Raw genomic sequence first — 19,050 nt, 5'->3', positions numbered from 1 at the left:
ACAAAGCCAACGCAAGTTAAAAAAAAAAAAAAATTACAAGTTGTTCTTAAATTCAATGACATTTTGTAAGAACCCGTAAGGCATATTTTAAGACCAGCACATTGCATGTGAACTCTTCCTGGCCCTTTCTCTGTGGTGTTATTAAACGAATGTCACCCTTTCCAGGGAAAAGTTTTCATTTACCGGGGGAAAGAGTATGAGCGCCGGGAAGATTTTGAGGCTCGACTATTAACTCAGTTTCCAAATGCCGAGAAAATGAAGACAACATCTCCACCAGGCGACGATATTAAAAACTCCCCTGGCCAGTGTATCCTTTAAGACAACCGCATCAACTCTGAAACCATGGCGACGCCATTCATTTGGGTGGTTGGGTGGGATGGGGGGCCTCTCTCATGGTTGATGTCTGTGCTGCCTTAGCGATCCTTAACCCCCTCACCTCAGATATTCAGTGCTTCACAGTGAAGCCCAAACTCGATCTGCCTCCTAAGTTTCACAGGCCGGTGTCAGAGCAGATTGTAAGGTAATCATCCCATTTTTCTTACCCAACATGAGGGTTGTAAGAGGCTGTGTGTACAGATCTCTTCCTAATGATTCCACCTTTTAAAGGATGATTTTTAACCTTTGATTCGCTTTCCAAATGCTCTTTCTGTCCTCTTTGAAGAGCAAGGGAAGCTAATTATATTCAGCATCCAAAAAAAGTGAAAGGGGATGTTAATCCGTGTGCTGGGAGCATGCAAAGCCTATTCCTTTCCCAAAGTCAGCTGACGGCAAAAACCTAAGCGGGCAGTGGAGGCCGTCTGGTCTCCTTTATAGGCCTGCCCCACGGGGTACAATCTCCTAGGGAGCTTCACAACAGTGCATCCTGCCCATTTCCAGGAAAGCCAAGTCCATACACGTGAGTGCAGCCTGAATGTTTGCATTTCGAAAGGTGGGAAATGGGATTTGTACATTTGCTCCTGGTGACACACAGGAGAACCCTTCAGCCTCACAGCACAGCAGTTCCATAATGTAGGATTATGAGGGAGCTTTTAAGCCCCCTGAGTCAACTGTCCATATTTGAATGAGATTTTCTGCCTGTCGGTTGAATCGCACCTGACTTAGCAATGGTATAGAAAGACCTGCTTTAACAGATGTGTTTGATATTAAGACTTTTCTGTTCTGTTTGATCCATGTTCTGGTGAAAATACTAATCTCTTTGATGACTTCATATTCCTTAGGATCTGCTTCATTTTGCTTCCTGAAGTTTGGTGGTTTCTTTGACCTTTCTTCAGCAATAATGGGAAATAAACAGGGACCCTGTGTGTTTACAAATGACTGCTCTCACAAGGCATACATTTTAAGGGTTGCAACCTTTTTTTTTCAGAGGCCTTAAGCAAATAGTGAAGCTTAGCGCCTTCTCAGATGCAGTAGTTTCTTTTGCTGTGGAAGCCTGCCTGCATTTCAGTGCAGGGGAGGAATCAGTCTCAGTCTCTCCACGCCCTCCCCTGTGCATGCGGAAAGCCTGCCTTCCACCCTAGCCGCGGAGGCAGGTCACTTAGTTTCCTGTGTGTCACTCTTGGGGTGGTTGCAAAATCTGTACTTTGTAGATCTGAAACTGAAGTATGTCATACTTTTTCAAAAGAATAATAAACACATACATTGAACACAAAAGCCTTTTTTCTCTCTCCTTCGCTTCACCTTTCCTCTGTTTTTGCTCATTTCACTCTTACTCAGCTTCTGTTTTCCCTCGAGGTGTTGGCGGGGACAGGGAAGAGGCAAAAACTCAAGTTAATTTTTCCACCTGCCAACATCTCCCTGACTGGGAGAGGATGCCAAGACGATGGCTTCAGGTCAAGGTTAGGGAGATTTTGCAGGCGGCAATGACGTACTCTAAGGCCAGACCCTGTGTCCAAAAGCAAATTGGCTGTTTGCCGGGTTAAATGTCTAATGATCCGTCTGTCTCTGTACAGTTTTTACAGGGTGAACGAGGTCCAGCGATTTGAATATTCTCGGCCAATCCGGAAAGGAGAGAAAAACCCAGACAATGAATTTGCGGTAAAAAACAAACCACCAAAACAAACAAAAAATATCATTCCACCACCAGTAGAACTGCCAGTGGAGAAGCATGGCCTCAAAGGCAGCCACAGGGCAGTATTAAATGTCTTTGTATACTGAGTGCAGAAATCCTAATCTATTACCCCCTCCAAAGTTAGAAAAACTAATTGCCATTTCACTAACAATATGACTAAGGTCACCGAGATATTTAATAAGGAGACTGTGCCGTCCGAATGCTGGAGCTCCCATGTGAGTAGCGCACTGCCTTCCTTCCCTGTGAGCCCCAGGTGAGAAAGCAGGTGCCTAGTATCTCTAGTTACAAATGGGCCCATGGAATGCTGAGGTGCTGGGTGCTGACGTGGCTTCCTGCAGGTGACACAGCAGTCAGCACATGAACTCATTCCTAACTCAGGTGCTCATTCCTAACTCAGTATCCAGCACCTGAACGTCACTGGAGCAAAACACACAACTGCAGGGTTGACCCTGGCACTACTGGCAATACAGACTGGGTTGTTCTCTGTGGTGGAGACCATCCTGTGCGTCCAGGGATGTTTGGCAGCATCCCTGAACTCTGCCTACTAGGTGCCAGTGTCACCACCCCAGTTGGGACAGCCAATCAAAAAGATTTCCAGACTGGGCATGGTGGCTCACGCCTGTAATCCCAACACTTTGGGAGGCTGAGGCAGGTGGATCACAATAGTTCAGGAGTTCGAGACCAGCCTGACCAACATGGTAAAACTCTGTCTCTACTAATAGTACAAAATTAGCTGGGCATGGTGGCACATGCCTGTAATCCCAGCTACTTGGGAGGCTGAGGCGGGAGAATCGCTTGAACCCAGGAGGCAGAGGTTGTAGTGAGCCAAGATCGCCCCATTGCACTCCAGCCTGGGGGACGAGAGTGAAACTCCCATCAAAAAAATAAAAAAAGTTTCCAGAAATTGCAAAATAAAACATCCACCCCCTATTGCAAACCACAGCATTTGGGTTGTAGAAATAACAGCAAACATCTTTAGAGCCTTTTTTTTCTTTCTTTTTTTTTTTTTTTTTTTTTTTTTTTTTGAGACAGTGCCTCGCTCTGTCACCCAGGCTGGAGTGCAGTGGTGCAATGTCGGTTCACTGCAAGCTCCGCCTCCCGGGTTCACACCTTTCTCCTCCCTCACCCTCCCCAGTAACTGGCACTACAGGTGCCCACCACCACGCCTGGCTAATTTTTTGTATTTTTAGTTTTCTTTTATTTTTGTGTGTTTAGACGGGATTTCACCGTGTTAGCCAGAATGGTCTCAATCTCCTGACCTCGTGATCCGCTGGCTTCGGCCTCCCAAAGTGCTGGGATTATAGGCGTGAGCCACCGCACCCAGCCCTAGAGCCTTTTAAAAATTCTACATACAAACTGCTTTCATGGATTCATTTGTATTTTTATTTTATTTATTTTTTTGTATGGAGGTGGGGTCTATGTTGCCCAGGCTGGTCTTGAACTCCTGGGCTCAAGTGAGTGGATCCATGTTGAAAAGGCATCAAATAAGCCATAATTTTAAAAACATGTTAATGTTTATCCGTCTTGCCTGGGAAACCTCCGGAAATCCCTATGTAGTCCTATATTGCAAGGAGGCATTAGCCCGGGGTCCCCCAAGGAGGACCAGCTCTGCTGAGAATGACTTCTCTTGTGTGCCATTTGAAGGCATCTAGGCTACCAAGGTCAAAGGTGAATTAGCACCCTACTCCTGATCAGAGCAAAGCTCAGAACCCTTCCAGCAGGGTTGCCTCAAGTAAAGAGTGGCATCTACCCACTCTCCCTGCCAATCCCTCAGGGGTCCGCCAGTCATCGGATCCTCAGGGCAGTACCTGTGAGTCTCCTATCTCAGCTCTTAAGAGCCATGGGGAAGTTCCTTCCAGCCCTGAGGCCAGATTCCTTGTGTGTCACCAAGGAGCACAAAGGAGCTTGGAGTTGGTGGAATCTGCAGTATTGTGCAGTCCCAGCAGGCTGGTTGTTTGAAGATTAAGACCCTATTTATTGGTGAACCCAACACCCTGGACCTCCTCCAGGACTGGTCACTGCAGTGTCTATTGTCTGCAACAGTGCAGGCAGAACCGAGGCATGTCTAACCTGGACACCCTCGCTAAGGGCAGTGGCTTTCAGAGCAGTCTGTACCTATTACTGTCATCACAAGCACTAATGCTAGTATTTATATGGAGTCCCTCAACTGTGGGATTTATAGGCAGTTCTTGAATTTCCCTCACACCTCTCCCATCTGGCAAGTAGATATATTCTTAGACTATAAAGAAATAGACACAAGGAGGTCAAGTGAACTGCTGAAGGGTGCGCAGCCAGTTGGGTGCAGAGCTAAGAATAACGAAGGCTCTTGACATGTTGAGCTGTGCTGAGCCTCAGAGGCTGTGCTTCTTCTAAATGGCCCTGAAATCCCCTAATGGCCCCGTTTAGGTCCGGGCACTTGGACAAAGTGTTCAGAAGCCGCAGGATTTGGTCCTTCACATTCCCCCCAAAACCTCAGATAAGTACAAAGTCTTTTGCTCTACTGGGAAGCCAGGCTCCGGCCCTACAGCAGGCAGCCCAGCTCCAAGTGCAGGAGGCTGGGGAAGCTGCCCAACAGGCCGAGAGCGGAGCAAGGTGGCTCACACCTGCAGACCTGGCAAGGGGTGACTGACGTGCTGGGGAGTGAGGGCACTGACAAGGAGGAAGATGAGACAGGGCCTGCGTGAGCAGGAGCTGGCCGTAAAGCCCAGGATGGAACCCAGAGGTCCCTCTCAGGGCATATTGACATGAGAAAAAGCACTGGAATCTGTTCAAGAGGTGGATGTGAGAGGGCCAGACCTGCTTCCACTGCTAGGACAAAAGCTTGAGGGACCTGTCCCCATGGGGCAAAGGAGGACTGGCCTGGGACATGGAGGCCTTGTCTGTGTCCCTGTGGCTTCAACCAGCTCCTTCCCTTAGAAGTGTGGGATAAATGCTTTCCAAGATCCAAGCCAGTTTTCTGAATTCTTTTTTTTTTTTGAGACGGGGTCTCGCTCTGTTGCCCAGGCTGAAGTGCAATGGTGTAATGTCAGCTCCCTGCAAGCTCCTCCTCCCGGGTTCAAGCGATTCTTGTGCCTCAACCTCCTGAATAACTGAGACTACAGGCATCTGCCACCACACGTGGCTAATTTTTGTATTTTTAGTAGAGACTGGGTTTTGCCACATTGCCCAAGCTGGTCTCGAAGGCCTGAGCTCAGGCAATCTGCCTGCCCCGGCCTCCCAAAGTGCTGGGATTACAGGTGTGAGCCCCCAAAGTGCTGGGATTACAGGTGTGAGCCCCCACGCTTGTCCAGTTTTCCGGAATGACTGGCATCCCATTATCCCATCTGCTTAAGTCTAGATTCCTGTTGACAGACTCAGACTGCTCGGTGACCCTGCAGTGCAAGGAGGTTGGAATGGCAGAAGATTGTTGCAAGCTAGACAGTACAAAAGAGGCAGTAGGGTAAAGGGTTTCCAGTTGACCCCTGCAATGGAGTTTTTGTGCAATCCCTAAAGAGAAGTAGAATTATATTTATTGGCTTAGAAGAGTTTCCTGCGATATGTAATACATTGTTTTACAAAGAACACAGATAAATGATGTTTTTATTTAAAATATACATAGACACAGTTTTTAATACTTAGTAAGAAGTCTTGAACAATAGATACTAAAGCATGTAGGTTATCAGCTTCAGGTAGGGGATGGTTTTTCCTCCTGCTGTTTCCATATCTTTATATTCTCATGTAAACATATTAGTTACATCAAAACTTTTTTTTTTTTTTGAGACGGAGTCTCGCTCTGCCCCCCGGGCTTGAGTGCAGTGGCACGATCTCGGCTCACTGTAACCTCTGCCTCCCGGGTTCATGCCATTCTCCTGCCTCAGCCTCCCGAGTAGCTGGGATTACAGGCATTTGCCACCACGCCCGGCTAATTTTTTGTATTTTTAGTAGAGACGGGATTTCACCTTGTTAGCCAGGATGGTCTTGATCTCCTGACCTTGTGATCCGCCTGCCTCGGCCTCTCAAAGTGCTGGGATTACAGGTGTGAGCCACTGCGACTGGCCACGTCAATAATTTTTAAAGCTTAAAATACCGACTGGTTTTATCAGAACATCAGAGGTCACTTTGATTAAATCTAGTCTCCCAAAGATGGGTTTACCCCATTTAGTTTCTCAGAAACACTGGCTAATGTAAGACTTCTTTGGAGCCTTTCTCAAAATCTCTTTGCTCATGAGGGGCTCCCCATGCCTCGTTTTGGAGTATACACATCTTTCTCACTCACCTAGTATACTTGCATTGTCATATGCCAGAGTGGTGGACAGTGTTGGCTGGGGACAGCAGATACTTTGATGTATCCTGAGGGACCTTAGGCAGAGCGTAGCTTGTGAGGTACTACCTGAAGGCACACGTGTCCTGTGCTGAGCACCACAGACCCTGTCCTGCTGAAGGACCTGACTGCTGTGGAGTTATTCTGTAAATCCCCCTTAAGGCAGAGCTGTCCACCTGCTGACATCCTTCTAACCCGTGTTGTGTGTGTTTCCTTTGCAGAATATGTGGATCGAGAGAACCATATACACAACTGCATATAAGTTACCTGGAATTTTAAGGTGGTTTGAGGTCAAGTCTGTTTTCATGGTAAGGATGGCCCCCACCCCAGAAGGAATTGTCGGTTCCCTTCCTCAATACAGTCTGCCACGCCTTCCTCACCTGCTTGTGCCCTGTGGTCACTGTGGCAATGTGCACACAGCAGACCCTACAGTTCACGTAACCACCTCACCTGTTCTTGAAAGCATCGATATCTCCTCGCCCCCCCATATTCATACTCTAGTGGAAATGCTGTATAATCATGACCAACTCCAGCTTATCAAAAAACCAGAATGAAGATTTCATTTATTCTTACAACATATTTAAATTCAGTCATAGCTGTGCTGTTTTGACAGTGCTTTCTGTTAACCAAGTGAAAAGCTTAAGACAAATTCCAATTTACATGAACTTTTTTAAAGATATTTTTTCCTGATGATTTTATTGCCTTTTATATGACAAACAACTATTAGTTAATACTTCTTGCCCATTTCAAGTAAAAATAGCCTGAGAACATACCCCTCCCTGACCCTTTCTAAAGAAATAACGATTTCCACCTCTCAGCAAAGCTGAACCTTGCTTTGCGATGGGACCGTTTCATTTACATGAAACTCACATTTGCGGTGAGCTATTGGACAATTTCATTTACATGAACCGGAGTTGAGCAGCAGATTTATTGACAGTATTGAAACGTCAAGGCCAAGCCAACTGGCAATAGAAAAACATCTGATTGAAATATGTAAGTGTTTGTTCATGTGTCTCATGAAATATGTAAGTGTTTGTTCATGTGTCTCAATGCCTTTTGCTTTCCCCCAGCAAGAACTCACTGCGGGGGGTGGTACTTACCATTTAGTTTTTAATGAGTCCCCCCAAAACCCCTGATTATTTGTCTCTAGGATTTGGCCGGCACCTGTCTGCCCAGCTGCATGTCCAGTGCCGAGCCTTCTCCTTTGCCCACACCAGCATGAGCTATGGGCAGCTATGGGCCACTCTCTTTGAGAGGTCGCCTGTGGTCAGAGCCACCTCTTTATACTCGAAGCACCCAGGACTCTTCGCCTACCCCTCCTGGGGGCACTTTCTGCTCTGGAGTTCCCTTTCTGTGCCCCTAGCAGCCAGGCAGCACCTGACAGATAGAAGGCTGTAGGAGTTACGTGTCCGGTGGTAAAAATGCACCGCCTTTGCTGGGTCCCTTTGTAGCTGGTGAAGCACTGTACATACGAGAGACAACAGAAGAGCAGGCCCTCCTCCTAAACAGGCCATGATCCTCTTAATCACCCTCTGCCCATGAGCCCTTTGTAATCGGGGCCTGCCAGCCAGCGGCTGCCGGATGCAGGAGCCTAGGGAGGTGGAGGGGGAGCCCTGACCTTTCGTGAGGATGCAAGTCCTCCTCAGGCTGCGTTGGCCATTTTGAACAGACTAAGAGGGCAGGAAGGCAAATAATCCCAGAATGGCAGGACTGACACCCTGCTGCCAAACCCTGGTACCCTCCTTATGCCACATGGGACCAACCTCCGTGGGAAATCTGTGGGAGCAGCAGCTAACCTTGTTCCATAAAAATAGGAAGGATTCTTTCTTAGTGCAAATGAGATTAGTAACAGGGAGTTAACAGTCAGTCCAGGTGGAATACCGCCCTGGAGTGTGCGTTTGGTGAAACTGTGCCCAGGATGAAATGGAGGGCCTGGCAAAGCAAGTTGTGGGGTCAGGACAGCATGGCTATGCCTGCTGTCCAGGACACCGGACAAGGGGCCCTCTCAGCAGTGTGTGCTTGGCTGGCCACACCCAGTGTATCACAATCTCCCCGAGGCTGTCCCTCCATAAGTGCAAGGACAGTGACATCGGTGGGCAGAGAGCCTCTGTTATCTGCACAGCCACCTAGGAGTGCCAGTCTGGGGTTGCTGATGGACAGAATGGCCCATTCTCTGTTCATCTCTGCCCTGCCCCACCCCCAACTCCCAGGCAGTCCCCTGGAGGCTGCAGCAGGACGCACGCCAGACATGAAGATACCCAGAGCTCTTGGGCATGGGGAGGGGCCAATCACGCCTCCTTTGGAAGCAGCAAAGTTATTGTCGGGGTCACCCTGGGACATGGTCCCCGTGGCCCAGCGTGAGGAGGAGGTTTGGTCTGCTCAAGCCAGATCTGAGGGCAGCTATGGTCCTTGCCTTCGACCAAGCCAGCCACGTTGCCCTGGCACCTTAGGGCTGAGCTGGAGGGCACTGGGCTGGGACTTGGCCAGGCCAGGCCCTGTGGGGCCCTCAGAGAAAGAGGGTGGAGGTGTCTGAGAGACATGCACCGGGAGCCGGGAGGACAGATGGTCAGTCCCCTACCTCCAGCACTGAAGGTCTCGTTAACCATGGCAGGTGTGCAAATGAGGCCTGTGAGAGAAGCCTGGAGTGCTCCAAGCAGCCTTTTTCTCCCAACCCCAGGGGCCATGAGCTCTCTTTGTTGTTGTTGTTGTTGTTTGTTTTTTGGAGTCTCACTCTCTTGCCCAGCCTGAGTACAGTGGCGCAATCTCGGCTCACTGCAACCCCTGCCTCCTGGGTTCAAGTAATTCTACTGCCTCAGCTTCCCGAGTAGCCAGGATTACAGGCATGCACCACTACACCTGGCTAATTTTTGTATTTTTAGTAGAGATAGGGTTTTGCTATGTTGGCCAGGCTGGTCTCGAACTCGACCTCAGGTGATCCACCCACCTCAGCCTTCCAAAGCGCTAGGATTGCAGGCGGGAGCCACTGCACCTGCCCATCACTCCTCCTTCCCATGGTGGTGTGTGGTGCCATGGCAGGGCCCTCCCTTGACCTCCCTTACCCTCCCTAACTGGACAGGTAGTGCAGGCTGCCCGGGCCTAGATTCCTCAGAATTCCCGAACATCTTCTCCCTCTGCACAGCAAGCAGAGAACAAGAACAGAATTGGAAGTCTCTGTTCTGAAGCAGGTGTGTTCAAGCACCACTCAAGGCTGTGTGTTTTCCCGGGATGACCACATGTGTGCATAGCCACGTGCATACACAGCCCCCGCCCCCAGAGCAGAGCAGCAGCTTTGCTTTGTTCCTTTGGAATTTTCGTCTATGAGAACAAACAATAATAGTAAAATGCCCAGCTGCCCAAAACTTCTGTTTGGAAGAAAGGTTCATGGAGGAGCAGGAAGCCTGCCCCAGAGCACGTGGCTCCTCTGGTGAGACCCCGGGAGTGGAGGCAGCCATGGGCTGACATTCGGGCTCTCCTGTCTCCTTGCAGGTGGAAATCAGCCCCCTGGAGAACGCCATCGAGACCATGCAGCTGACGAACGACAAGATCAACAGCATGGTGCAGCAGCACCTGGATGACCCCAGCCTGCCCATCAACCCGCTCTCCATGCTCCTGAACGGCATCGTGGATCCAGCTGTCATGGGGGGCTTCACAAACTACGAAAAGGCACGGGACCCACCAGCTCGCTCTGGGCAGGCAGGCCCTGCCCTGGGACAGACTGAAAGTTCCAAAGAGTCCCCAAAGCCCAGAAACGCCCCTGGTCTCATTGAGCAATCTCAGCAGTGGCCCAGCCAAGGCCAGGCAGCAGCAGCCCGTGGCGGCCCCTGAAGGCTGTAGCAAAGTGAAGGCCTGAGCCCTGGCAAGGCTCCCCTGGGCATCCCCAGACAGCCAGGAAGCCCCCACTGACCCACCCAGGCTGTGCTTATCTGTGCCCAGGCCTCCAGTGGCTTTTGCAAGGTCTGGGATCTTAAAGGCCAAAAGATAAAGTTAAACAAAAACATCAGAATATCAGGACTAGGGAGGTAGCGCTTTGACGGTGGAGGGGGCCTGGCCCGCTGGTCTCCCTGGATCCTAACTCTGTAGGAATGGACAGAAGTTGAAGGACACAGGGTGTGTCCTAGACCACGGGCTTGTGTTTGTAATGCAGTGTTTGTAAATGCAGCTCTTTTGGAACAAGGCCATGCCTGTGTACTTACTTACTGCCTGAGGCTATTTTCCTGATACTATAACTCGCGAGTTGAATAGTGGCAGCATCAAGTAGTTGTGATAGAGAGAGTTGAATAGTGGCAGCATCAAGTAGTTGTGATAGAGACCTGTATGGTCCACAAAACCTAAAATGTTTACCATCTGGCCTTTCACAAAAAAAGCTTGTTGACTTCTGATCTAGACAGAGTAAAAACTGAGACAAGAGGGGTACTGCCTGAGAGAAGGCTACGAGGAGGCAGTTACCCGCCCTTGCACAAAGAAGTTCGTTGCCTTCAGGTATAGGTCAGGCCTGGGCAGGTGCAGGGGCTGGGTGGGGGGCATGGGCATGTGAGTAGCTGGGAGGGCTGTGTTCATTGCCATGCAGCAGGACCGAGCCACCAGGTCAGCTATGGCCTTCTTGGACCCCAAGAAGCGGGGTTGCTGCTGTAGACAGCCCCATTAGCTCCACTTTCGGTGTTTGACTTTGTGGGACATTTTGTCCTGGGTACTGCAGAGGGTGTGACCCTAGGTCTGCAGTGAACTCCATGTGGATCCGTTTTATGCACAGCTCTATTCTCAGGGCCTAGAGCACAGTAAGTGTGCAAAAACCTGTGTTTGCTGAGCAGGTGCACTGAGTGACTCTCCCTGTCTCCACCAGGCCTTCTTTACAGACCGGTACCTGCAGGAACACCCTGAGGCCCATGAAAAGATCGAGAAGCTCAAGGACCTGATTGCCTGGCAGGTAAGGTGTCCAGCGAGAGCCCTGCATGGCTGGAGGGAAGGAAAGCTAGGAGGGTCTAGGCTCAGCACACACACCAGCCAGCATGGAGGTCCCTGGGCTGCAGTCATGATGCACATGACTGTGATTGTCCCTGGGTGAACCCACCCACTGCTGTCATGATCAACTCGGCTCCTGGGCTGCAGTCAGGAATTTGAACACCCAGAAAATTATCTCTTGCAAAGGAACAAGGTCTCTTTCCTCCCCTTGGTCAATTCTGCCAGCTGCTAGAAAACTCTTTCTCTGTCTGTATTGATAGAACATTGAGGTGAGCCCAGTGCCATGAAGCCTTGAGCTCTGGCCTATGCCAGGAAAGGCGCTTGGGCCCGTACAGTCCCTGTGAAACGCACGTAGGTCAGAAGCTGCGGTGCACCCTCTCCCTGTTCGTGCACCTCTGGCAGTGGTGCGTGTCCTCATTTGTGTTTTCCCAGCTGAAGTTGTGCGTGTTATTTCACTGTTCTGCTCATGCTCCTGAAGCCTCTGGAGCCTTTCCCAGAGGGCCATCATCTTGAAAGGGCAGACTCTGGGTGCCTTGGGTTCAGTGTCAGAACCTAGCAGATGTGCCTGTGCTTCTCAGAGCCTTCCTGAGCCTGGAAGTGTAGGGGTCATCAAGAGCCAGTCCTTACAAGAGCTTGGCCAGCACCTGCCTGCTCTGCTGCTTTAGGCCACTGCCTCTTTAGGCCTCCTTTTCTCATGTGGGAGGCGAGGAGGGTGCTGTCCCCGAGATGTCGCCACACTGTGTAAAGAGAGTTGAGGGAGGTGGGGGCAAAGGCCTGCATGGGTTTGGACTGGGTGTCATAGCTCAGGCCACTTTGCTAAGCTGGGGTCCTAGGCTCCCAGTCGAGGCCCAGAGATGCTGTGCAGTTGATCTGTACTCAGTCCAGAACAGGGCAAGATACAAAATTAACCGGGCGTGGTGGCGCATGCCTGTAATCCCAGCTACCCAGGAGGCTGAGGCAGGAGAATCGATTGAACCCGGGAGGCAGAGGTTGCAGTGAGCCGAGATCATGCTGCTGCACTCCAGCCTGAGTGACAAGAGCAAAACTGTCAAAAACAAACGAAAAAAAAGAACAAGGCAAGGCTGTTCCTCTTACGAGACTTCACTGTGAGCAGTTTGTTCGTTTGTTTGTTTGCTTGTTTGTTTGTTTGTTCTGGAGATGAAGTCTTGCTCTGTTGCCCAGGCTGGAGTGCAGTGGCGTGATCTCAGCTCACTGCACCTCCTCCTCTGGGGTTCAAGTGATTCTCCTGCCTTAGCCTTCCTAGTAGCTGGGACTACAGGTGTGTGCCACCATGCCTGGCTCATTTCTTTTGTATTTGTAGTGAAAATGGGGTTTTGCCATGTTGGCCAGGCTGGTCTTGAACTCCTGACCTCAGGTGATTCAGCCCGCCTTGGCCTCCGGAAGTGCTGGGATTACAGGCGTAAGCCACTGCACCAGGCCACTGTGAGCATTTTTATTCTGGCATCCCAGCGGGGCCTCTTCTTAGTGGCTTCTCTGCTGTCAGCACATTGGCCAATGAGACATCTCAGGGTGGAGCAAGGCTGAGCTTTGGTTGGGAGCCAAGATACAAGTCCTTTAAATTTGTGTTTAGATGTATAGGATGGGTTGGATTTTTTATAATTCTAAGTACTTATATTGTTATACAAACATAATATATGTTTTATGTATATATGTTATAAATAATGGTGATGAAATGTAAATAACATAAAATTTCCCATCTCAAACATTTTTAAGTGTCCAGTTCAGAGGCAATAAGTACATTCACATTGTTGTTGTACAACCAGCACCACCACCATCCATCTCCAGAGCCTTGTCATCTTGCAGAGCTCCAACTCCGTACCCATGGAACAACTTCCCCATTCCTCCCTCCACCCAGCTCCTGGTCACCACCATTCTACTTTGTGTCTCTATGAATTGGCCTACTCTAGATACCTTATATGAGTGGAATCTAGATACCTTATATGAGTGGAACACTGGTCCTTATTTGTCTGGCTTCTCTTAGCAGAATGTCTTCCAGGTTCATCCATGCTGTAGCGTGTGTCAGAACTTCATTCCTTTTTAAGGCTGAATAATACTCCGTTATAGGGCTAGACCACAATGTGTTTCTCCACGGATCTGTCGAGGAACAACATGTGGGTGGTTTCTACCTTTTGGCTGGTGTGAACAATGCTGCTGTGAACATGGGTGTACAAATACCTGCTCAAGTCCCTGCTTTCAATACTCCCATAGTTTGGGGTATACACCCAAATTTAGACTTGCTGGCTCATGTGGTATTCTGTGTTTACTTTTTTGTGAAACTGCCAAACGGTTCTACAGTCGCGGCACCATTTGACATTCCCACCAGCAGTAATGCATGATTCCAACTTCTTTGCACCCCCAACAAGTCTTGTTATTTTGTCTTTTTTTTTTTTTTTTTTTGAGATGGAGTCTCTCTCTGTCACCAGGATGGAGTGCAGTGGCGTGATCTTGGCTCACTGCAACCTCTGCCTCCCAGGTTCAAGCGATTCTTCTGCCTCAGCCTCCCGAGTAGCTGAGACTATAGGCGTGCACCATCATGCTCAACTAATTTTTGTATTTTCAGTAGAGTAGAGTAGACGATGTTGGCCAGGATGGTCTCGATTTCTTGCCCTCGTGATCCGCCGGCCTCGGCCTCCCAAAGTGCTGGGATTACAGCTGTGAGCCACCGCTCCTGGCCCATTTATCTTTTAAATAATAGCCGTTTTAATGAGTGAGAAGTTTTATTTATAGTATATATAAACAAAAATTGTATTAAAAGGGAAGAAATCAGACTTTGTCACAAATCTGTCTGCATTTGAAATCTGCATTTGGAATTATGGTTTTGAAAGTCCTCAGAGTTTGCCTGAAAGGGACATTGTTGGCCAACTGTGGCTTCTTTGCATGGAATGTAAGCCTCATGTAGACAGTGTCCCTCTGTCACTAAAAAAGTGGGAGTTTAAAATTGTGAATGCTTCCATTTCAGATGTTGTAGATTTTGTTCTAAAGGGTACAAAATTCAAAATTCCTCTGCAGGCTATAAAACTATTGCTCTACAAAAACTAGTTTGGTCTGCAAAAGTTCTATTGATTTTTTTTTTTTTTTTCCTGTAAGCTTTTACAGCAAATTGGATTTTAAGAGTTTCAAGTCCTACAGAGGAAAATAATTTGTTCCCCAGAGAGCAGCTTTATGTCAGCACCGTGTCATCATTCCTAATAACTATATTAAAGGATGAATGTTAAAGCAGGTCACAGGAAAGTTAAAAGAATCAGTTTTCTAGTAACTTCGTTGTATCAAAGAGTGATGAAAAATGCATATGGCAGACATTACCTGTGATTTTGCTTTCATTTGCAAATGTTTGGAAACCCCATGTCTTGGTATTGGCAGCTGAGTCATATGTTCATTAAAAATAAGAAGTTGGAGTTTATCAGAATGCTTTGTTCTCTTTTTGTTTATTAGTTCATTTAGTTTGGTTTTTTTCTGGAACTCTGTCAGGGCAGAGTGAGGTTTTTCTCCTGGGAGCCCCAGGACTCACATGCAGAGTTTTCATCACCGATGTATAATAAGCACAGCTCCGATGCCTACAGTGGTTTGTGGAGGTTGGTTACTAAGTCCCAGGCAGCTCCTCCTCAGCCCTGCTTGCTAACTCGGAAACAGAGGATGGGCTGACCTGCTCCTTGCTGGGTGGGAGGTTGCAGTCAGGGTGCACGCTGCGAGGTGCCTCCTCTAGGTTCACAGCTGGCACCAGGTCATGAGTCCCTTTCTCAAAGGCACAATTCCATCTTTCCCCATACACAGCTGTCATTGTGGAGCATCCCTGCCAAGTATCCAAAGATAAATCCATACAGTCTCATATTAAACTACTGTGATGTGTACATATTTCTCTTTTGAAAAGTACAACGATGAAAGGCTGAACTCAGCCATCATCCCCAGCTGATGACAAGCATGACTGTTGTGTCCAGGGGTGGTGCTCCTGGAGCACTGAGCAAGGCTTCCAAATGTTCTGCGCTGCTTTCAGGGCATGAATCTGTGCAGGGGACAGACAGGAGCAAACTTCAAATACGGCCCATCAGGAGGGCGTCTTTATAGCGCAGGCAGCAAGCTCACTTCGATCAACTAGAGGTGTGACTTAGGGAAAGTGCTCTCCCGGCTCTGGGCTCTGAAAAGCTCTTTAGGAATGCAGATTCCTGGGATCTGCTTACAGCAAATCAGGGCTCTGGAGGTGGGGTTCAGGAATCTGCCCGAGACACTCTCATGCTTAGCCAGAGTGGAACCCACTGAACTACAGGGTCTCCAGAGACCATTTAAGACCCTAGGTCTATTTGTATGTTAAGTGCCTTGTGGGTTGGAATGTGTTTACTCAGGGCATCCTCTTATCTTCTTTCATTTAAAATCACACCTGCAGTTCAGCCCCAAGTAGACATACAACAGGACACCAGGTCCTGTCCTCTAAGAAGGTGATTTCCCATCAATGTCAGGAACTGTTGAGAGTCATGAATTCTCACACCTTGTAAATTTCACCTATCAAATTGCAGTTCGAGCAGCACCAGTGACCTAAACCAAATGGTCTTAACTGTCATCTGGCAAGAACCTTCTTTGACAGAAAGAATCTGACCAATTAAGAGTTTTATCACACCACCATCAACACCAACAGCAGCAAAACCCAGAAACTAGGTTACATTTTATAGTTTGAGAAAGGCCCACCCTAAATCAGAAATGCTTTTAGTATCTAGGGTGGCTGTGCTTTCACCTTGCCACAGCGCCTCCACACATCCCTGCCTTTGCATCCAGAGAGAGACACAACACATTCGACATCCCGCCAAAAGTTGTCCCAGTCTGCCTGTGTCATCCCCCAAGGTGGAAATCAGGAGGCAGAAGGCTGACAGTGAGCATTTTCTACTGCTGGCCCTGAGTAAACCGCGGCTAGCCCCGGGGAAGCTGCCATCTGCACAAGTAATTCATAGGGAATATTAAAACAACCCATGTATTTTGAAATCTCTCCTGCATGCTGTCGTTTCGGTGATAACTGGCCAGAAAGGCCTGACGTGTGCCTAGCGTTTGGGCCCAGCTGTCAACAAAACAAACTTTTGTGTCGGTGCAACCTCAAAGCAGGCTAGGAGGGCTGTGAGCGAGGAGAGCACTGCTACTCCCTCCTTTCCTGGAGCATCAAGAGAGGCAACAGCTGCGTGCTATAAATGGTAACCAAATACATTTGATGCGTTGATTCATCTTGATAAGATTTCTTGAATTTGCTCACATGAAATTCAATTGTGTACTTATTACCGTTCATACTAATAAATCTGCTCATTTAGATTGGTGTTCTGTCCTATTAGGAAAATCTGTTTTTAATCAGTATTTTGATTTAATTATAAATTATTGAGAGGAAGCCTCTTAGCTTGATTACATGGAAGAATGTCTAACTGAGTCCGAGCCCTGGCGGGAAGCAGAGACCAGGGACGTAAAGGAAGACTTTTGCTTCTCCCACCCCCAACAGCAGCAACTCTGGTGGGTCTCTGCAGCTGGGAGAATGAAAATGTCTCTCTTAGAACGTTTTTAAAGGTCAGCTTCATCTCCACTCTCAGAAGTGAAGTGTTGGCATGGATATTTTGTGACAGCAGTGTTGGCAGAGAAGCGATTATTTTTAGTTTTAAAGAAGAATAAATTTGGTTTTCCCTTCCAAAAAAGGAATATTTTTCAGGACTATAGATCACATGTAATTACCTTTTGGAATAGGGTTCTCGTAACGGCAATATTCTTAGCTAAAAAATGTTTGCACCCTGACATGACCCTTTGTTAATAGAACAAGTTACATCTAAACAAATTCAAGGTGCAGCTCTTCCCAAACTCAAGTGAAAAGCACAGATTAAGTCTATTCTGGGCTGGGCGCGGTGGCTCAAGCCTGTAATCCCAGCACTTTGGGAGGCCGAGACGGGCAGATCACGAGGTCAGGAGATCGAGACCATCCTGGCTAACACAGTGAAACCCCATCTCTACTAAAAAAATACAAAAAAACTAGCCAGGCGAGGTGGCAGGTGCCTGTAGCCCCAGCTACTCGGAGGCTGAGGCAGGAGAATGGTGTGAACCTGGAAGGCGGAGCTTACAGTGAGCCGAGATCGTGCCACTGCACTCCAGCCTGGGCAACAGAGCGAGACTCCATCTCAAAAAAAAAAAAAAAAAAAGAAGTCTATTCTGGGAAACTGATTGAGTAGCCATGGTGTAGGGCGCACCACACTGGACACAGTCAATTCAGAACACGAATGGTTTTCATGTAACCATTTTGGTCTTTGGTGGTAATGTGCCTGCTGGTGAACTGAATCCGCTGGTTTGATTTGGAAACCAAAGCAGATCATTTTGCCAGTTCTCCTTTCCCCAGGTGTGCGTGGCTCTTCCTAGATCATTATCCAAGAAGTAAGGAATGTCAACCTCTATATTTTCCAGATTCCTTTTCTGGCCGAAGGGATCAGAATCCATGGAGACAAAGTCACGGAGGCACTGAGGCCATTCCATGAGAGGATGGAGGCCTGTTTCAAACAGCTGAAGGAAAAAGTGGAGAAAGAGTATGGCGTCCGAATCATGGTAAGAGGGTCGTATGGGTAGTACTGCAGGAGAGTGGGTGTCTGGGCATCCCACTGTTGAACCGGGACAAGCTCCCAGAGCAGAGGAACTCACATGTGCACACGGTGCCTGCTTAGGAAGTGGGATGTGAGGGAGCTCAGCCCCCTTGGGCAGTCTGTCTACCAGCAACTCAGCAACCTCCTTTCAATAACCGGAAATGCCAGGGCGAATAAACATTCATGAATTTCCTTGATTGCCAAATGCCCCCTCACCTGCTGTGAACACAGTCCAACCTTATTGTTGTTGAGCAATGGAGAAATCTCACAGCGCCCAGGCAACTCAGCTGGTTGACAGCGCACACCTACAGTCATGTAATACAAAGGGTTCGGTCATCCACGGGGCAACAGCACTCATCATGGCCCGTGACAGAGGTGGCCCAGCCCAAAGTTGATGTCGGAGGATCATGGCCATCAGGGGAGAAGTGACGGATGTCTGGAGTGTGAAATTATTAGCAAAGATTTACCTGTTGTAGGAAGGGGTAATTGATCTAGACCAAGGAGGATAAGCCAGATGTGGTCAGGGGAGGAGATCAAGAAGACACTGCCTGGAGAAAGGAACTTCCTCAACAAAGGCTGAGAGGCAGGCGTTTGAATGGCAGGCCAGGGGCCAGTGCAGACACAGGCATGCTTTGGGCAGAAAAGAAAATTCGGAGTAGACATGGAAAGGCATCCAACCTCCAAGAATGAGGGATGCCAGGCTGGGGCAGGAGGCTCTGCTTGGGATGAAGGGCAGAACTGAGCTTTGGTGATGAGTTTACGGAAGGTTTCTGAGAAGAGGCTGGCATCAGGAGCAGGGTAGAGAGCAGCTTGTGAGTTTTAATGATGCAAAAGCCTTACAGTTCAGTCTTACAGCCCACTTGAGACCGTCCCCAGGAGCCATGCCTTAGCAGATGTGGGGGTACAGCCAGGCACCGTGAGTCAGAGTGCTGCCCTGCCCTGGAGCTCAGACTGCTGCTCCCAGCTTTCCTCAGCCTCTGGGAGCTTTGCGGGGCCTACACTGTCTGCTCAGGAACTGTGGAGACACCAGGCACAGCAAAGGGTCCCCACTCCCCACTGTTCAGGGATGGGGGGCAATGTGGCACAGAGAAGCAGGAAGCTGTCTTCTGTCCACTGGA

The 19,050-nt window shown here is 48.7% G+C and overlaps 1 protein-coding gene across 3 annotated transcripts in view; it reads left to right on the top strand.

The window, feature by feature from the left end:
- DOCK1 (dedicator of cytokinesis 1) overlaps positions 1 to 19,050 on the top strand; it is a 551,514-nt gene that overhangs the window by 507,968 nt on the left and 24,496 nt on the right. For all 3 annotated transcript variants that reach the window (XM_033179145.1, XM_033179136.1, XM_033179142.1), the window contains 7 exons: positions 166 to 307; positions 442 to 520; positions 1,950 to 2,034; positions 6,590 to 6,676; positions 9,855 to 10,031; positions 11,209 to 11,292; positions 17,760 to 17,897. In XM_033179145.1, the coding sequence (XP_033035036.1) occupies positions 166 to 307; positions 442 to 520; positions 1,950 to 2,034; positions 6,590 to 6,676; positions 9,855 to 10,031; positions 11,209 to 11,292; positions 17,760 to 17,897 (792 nt within the window). The remainder of the gene's footprint in view (positions 1 to 165; positions 308 to 441; positions 521 to 1,949; positions 2,035 to 6,589; positions 6,677 to 9,854; positions 10,032 to 11,208; positions 11,293 to 17,759; positions 17,898 to 19,050) is intronic.

Source organism: Trachypithecus francoisi, unplaced genomic scaffold, assembly GCF_009764315.1.
Source record: "Trachypithecus francoisi isolate TF-2019V2 unplaced genomic scaffold, Tfra_2.0 Contig01579, whole genome shotgun sequence".
Lineage (NCBI taxonomy): Eukaryota > Metazoa > Chordata > Mammalia > Primates > Cercopithecidae > Trachypithecus > Trachypithecus francoisi.
The sequence above is the reverse complement of the archived record's forward strand: the minus strand, read 5'-3'. Positions and strand labels throughout refer to the sequence as shown.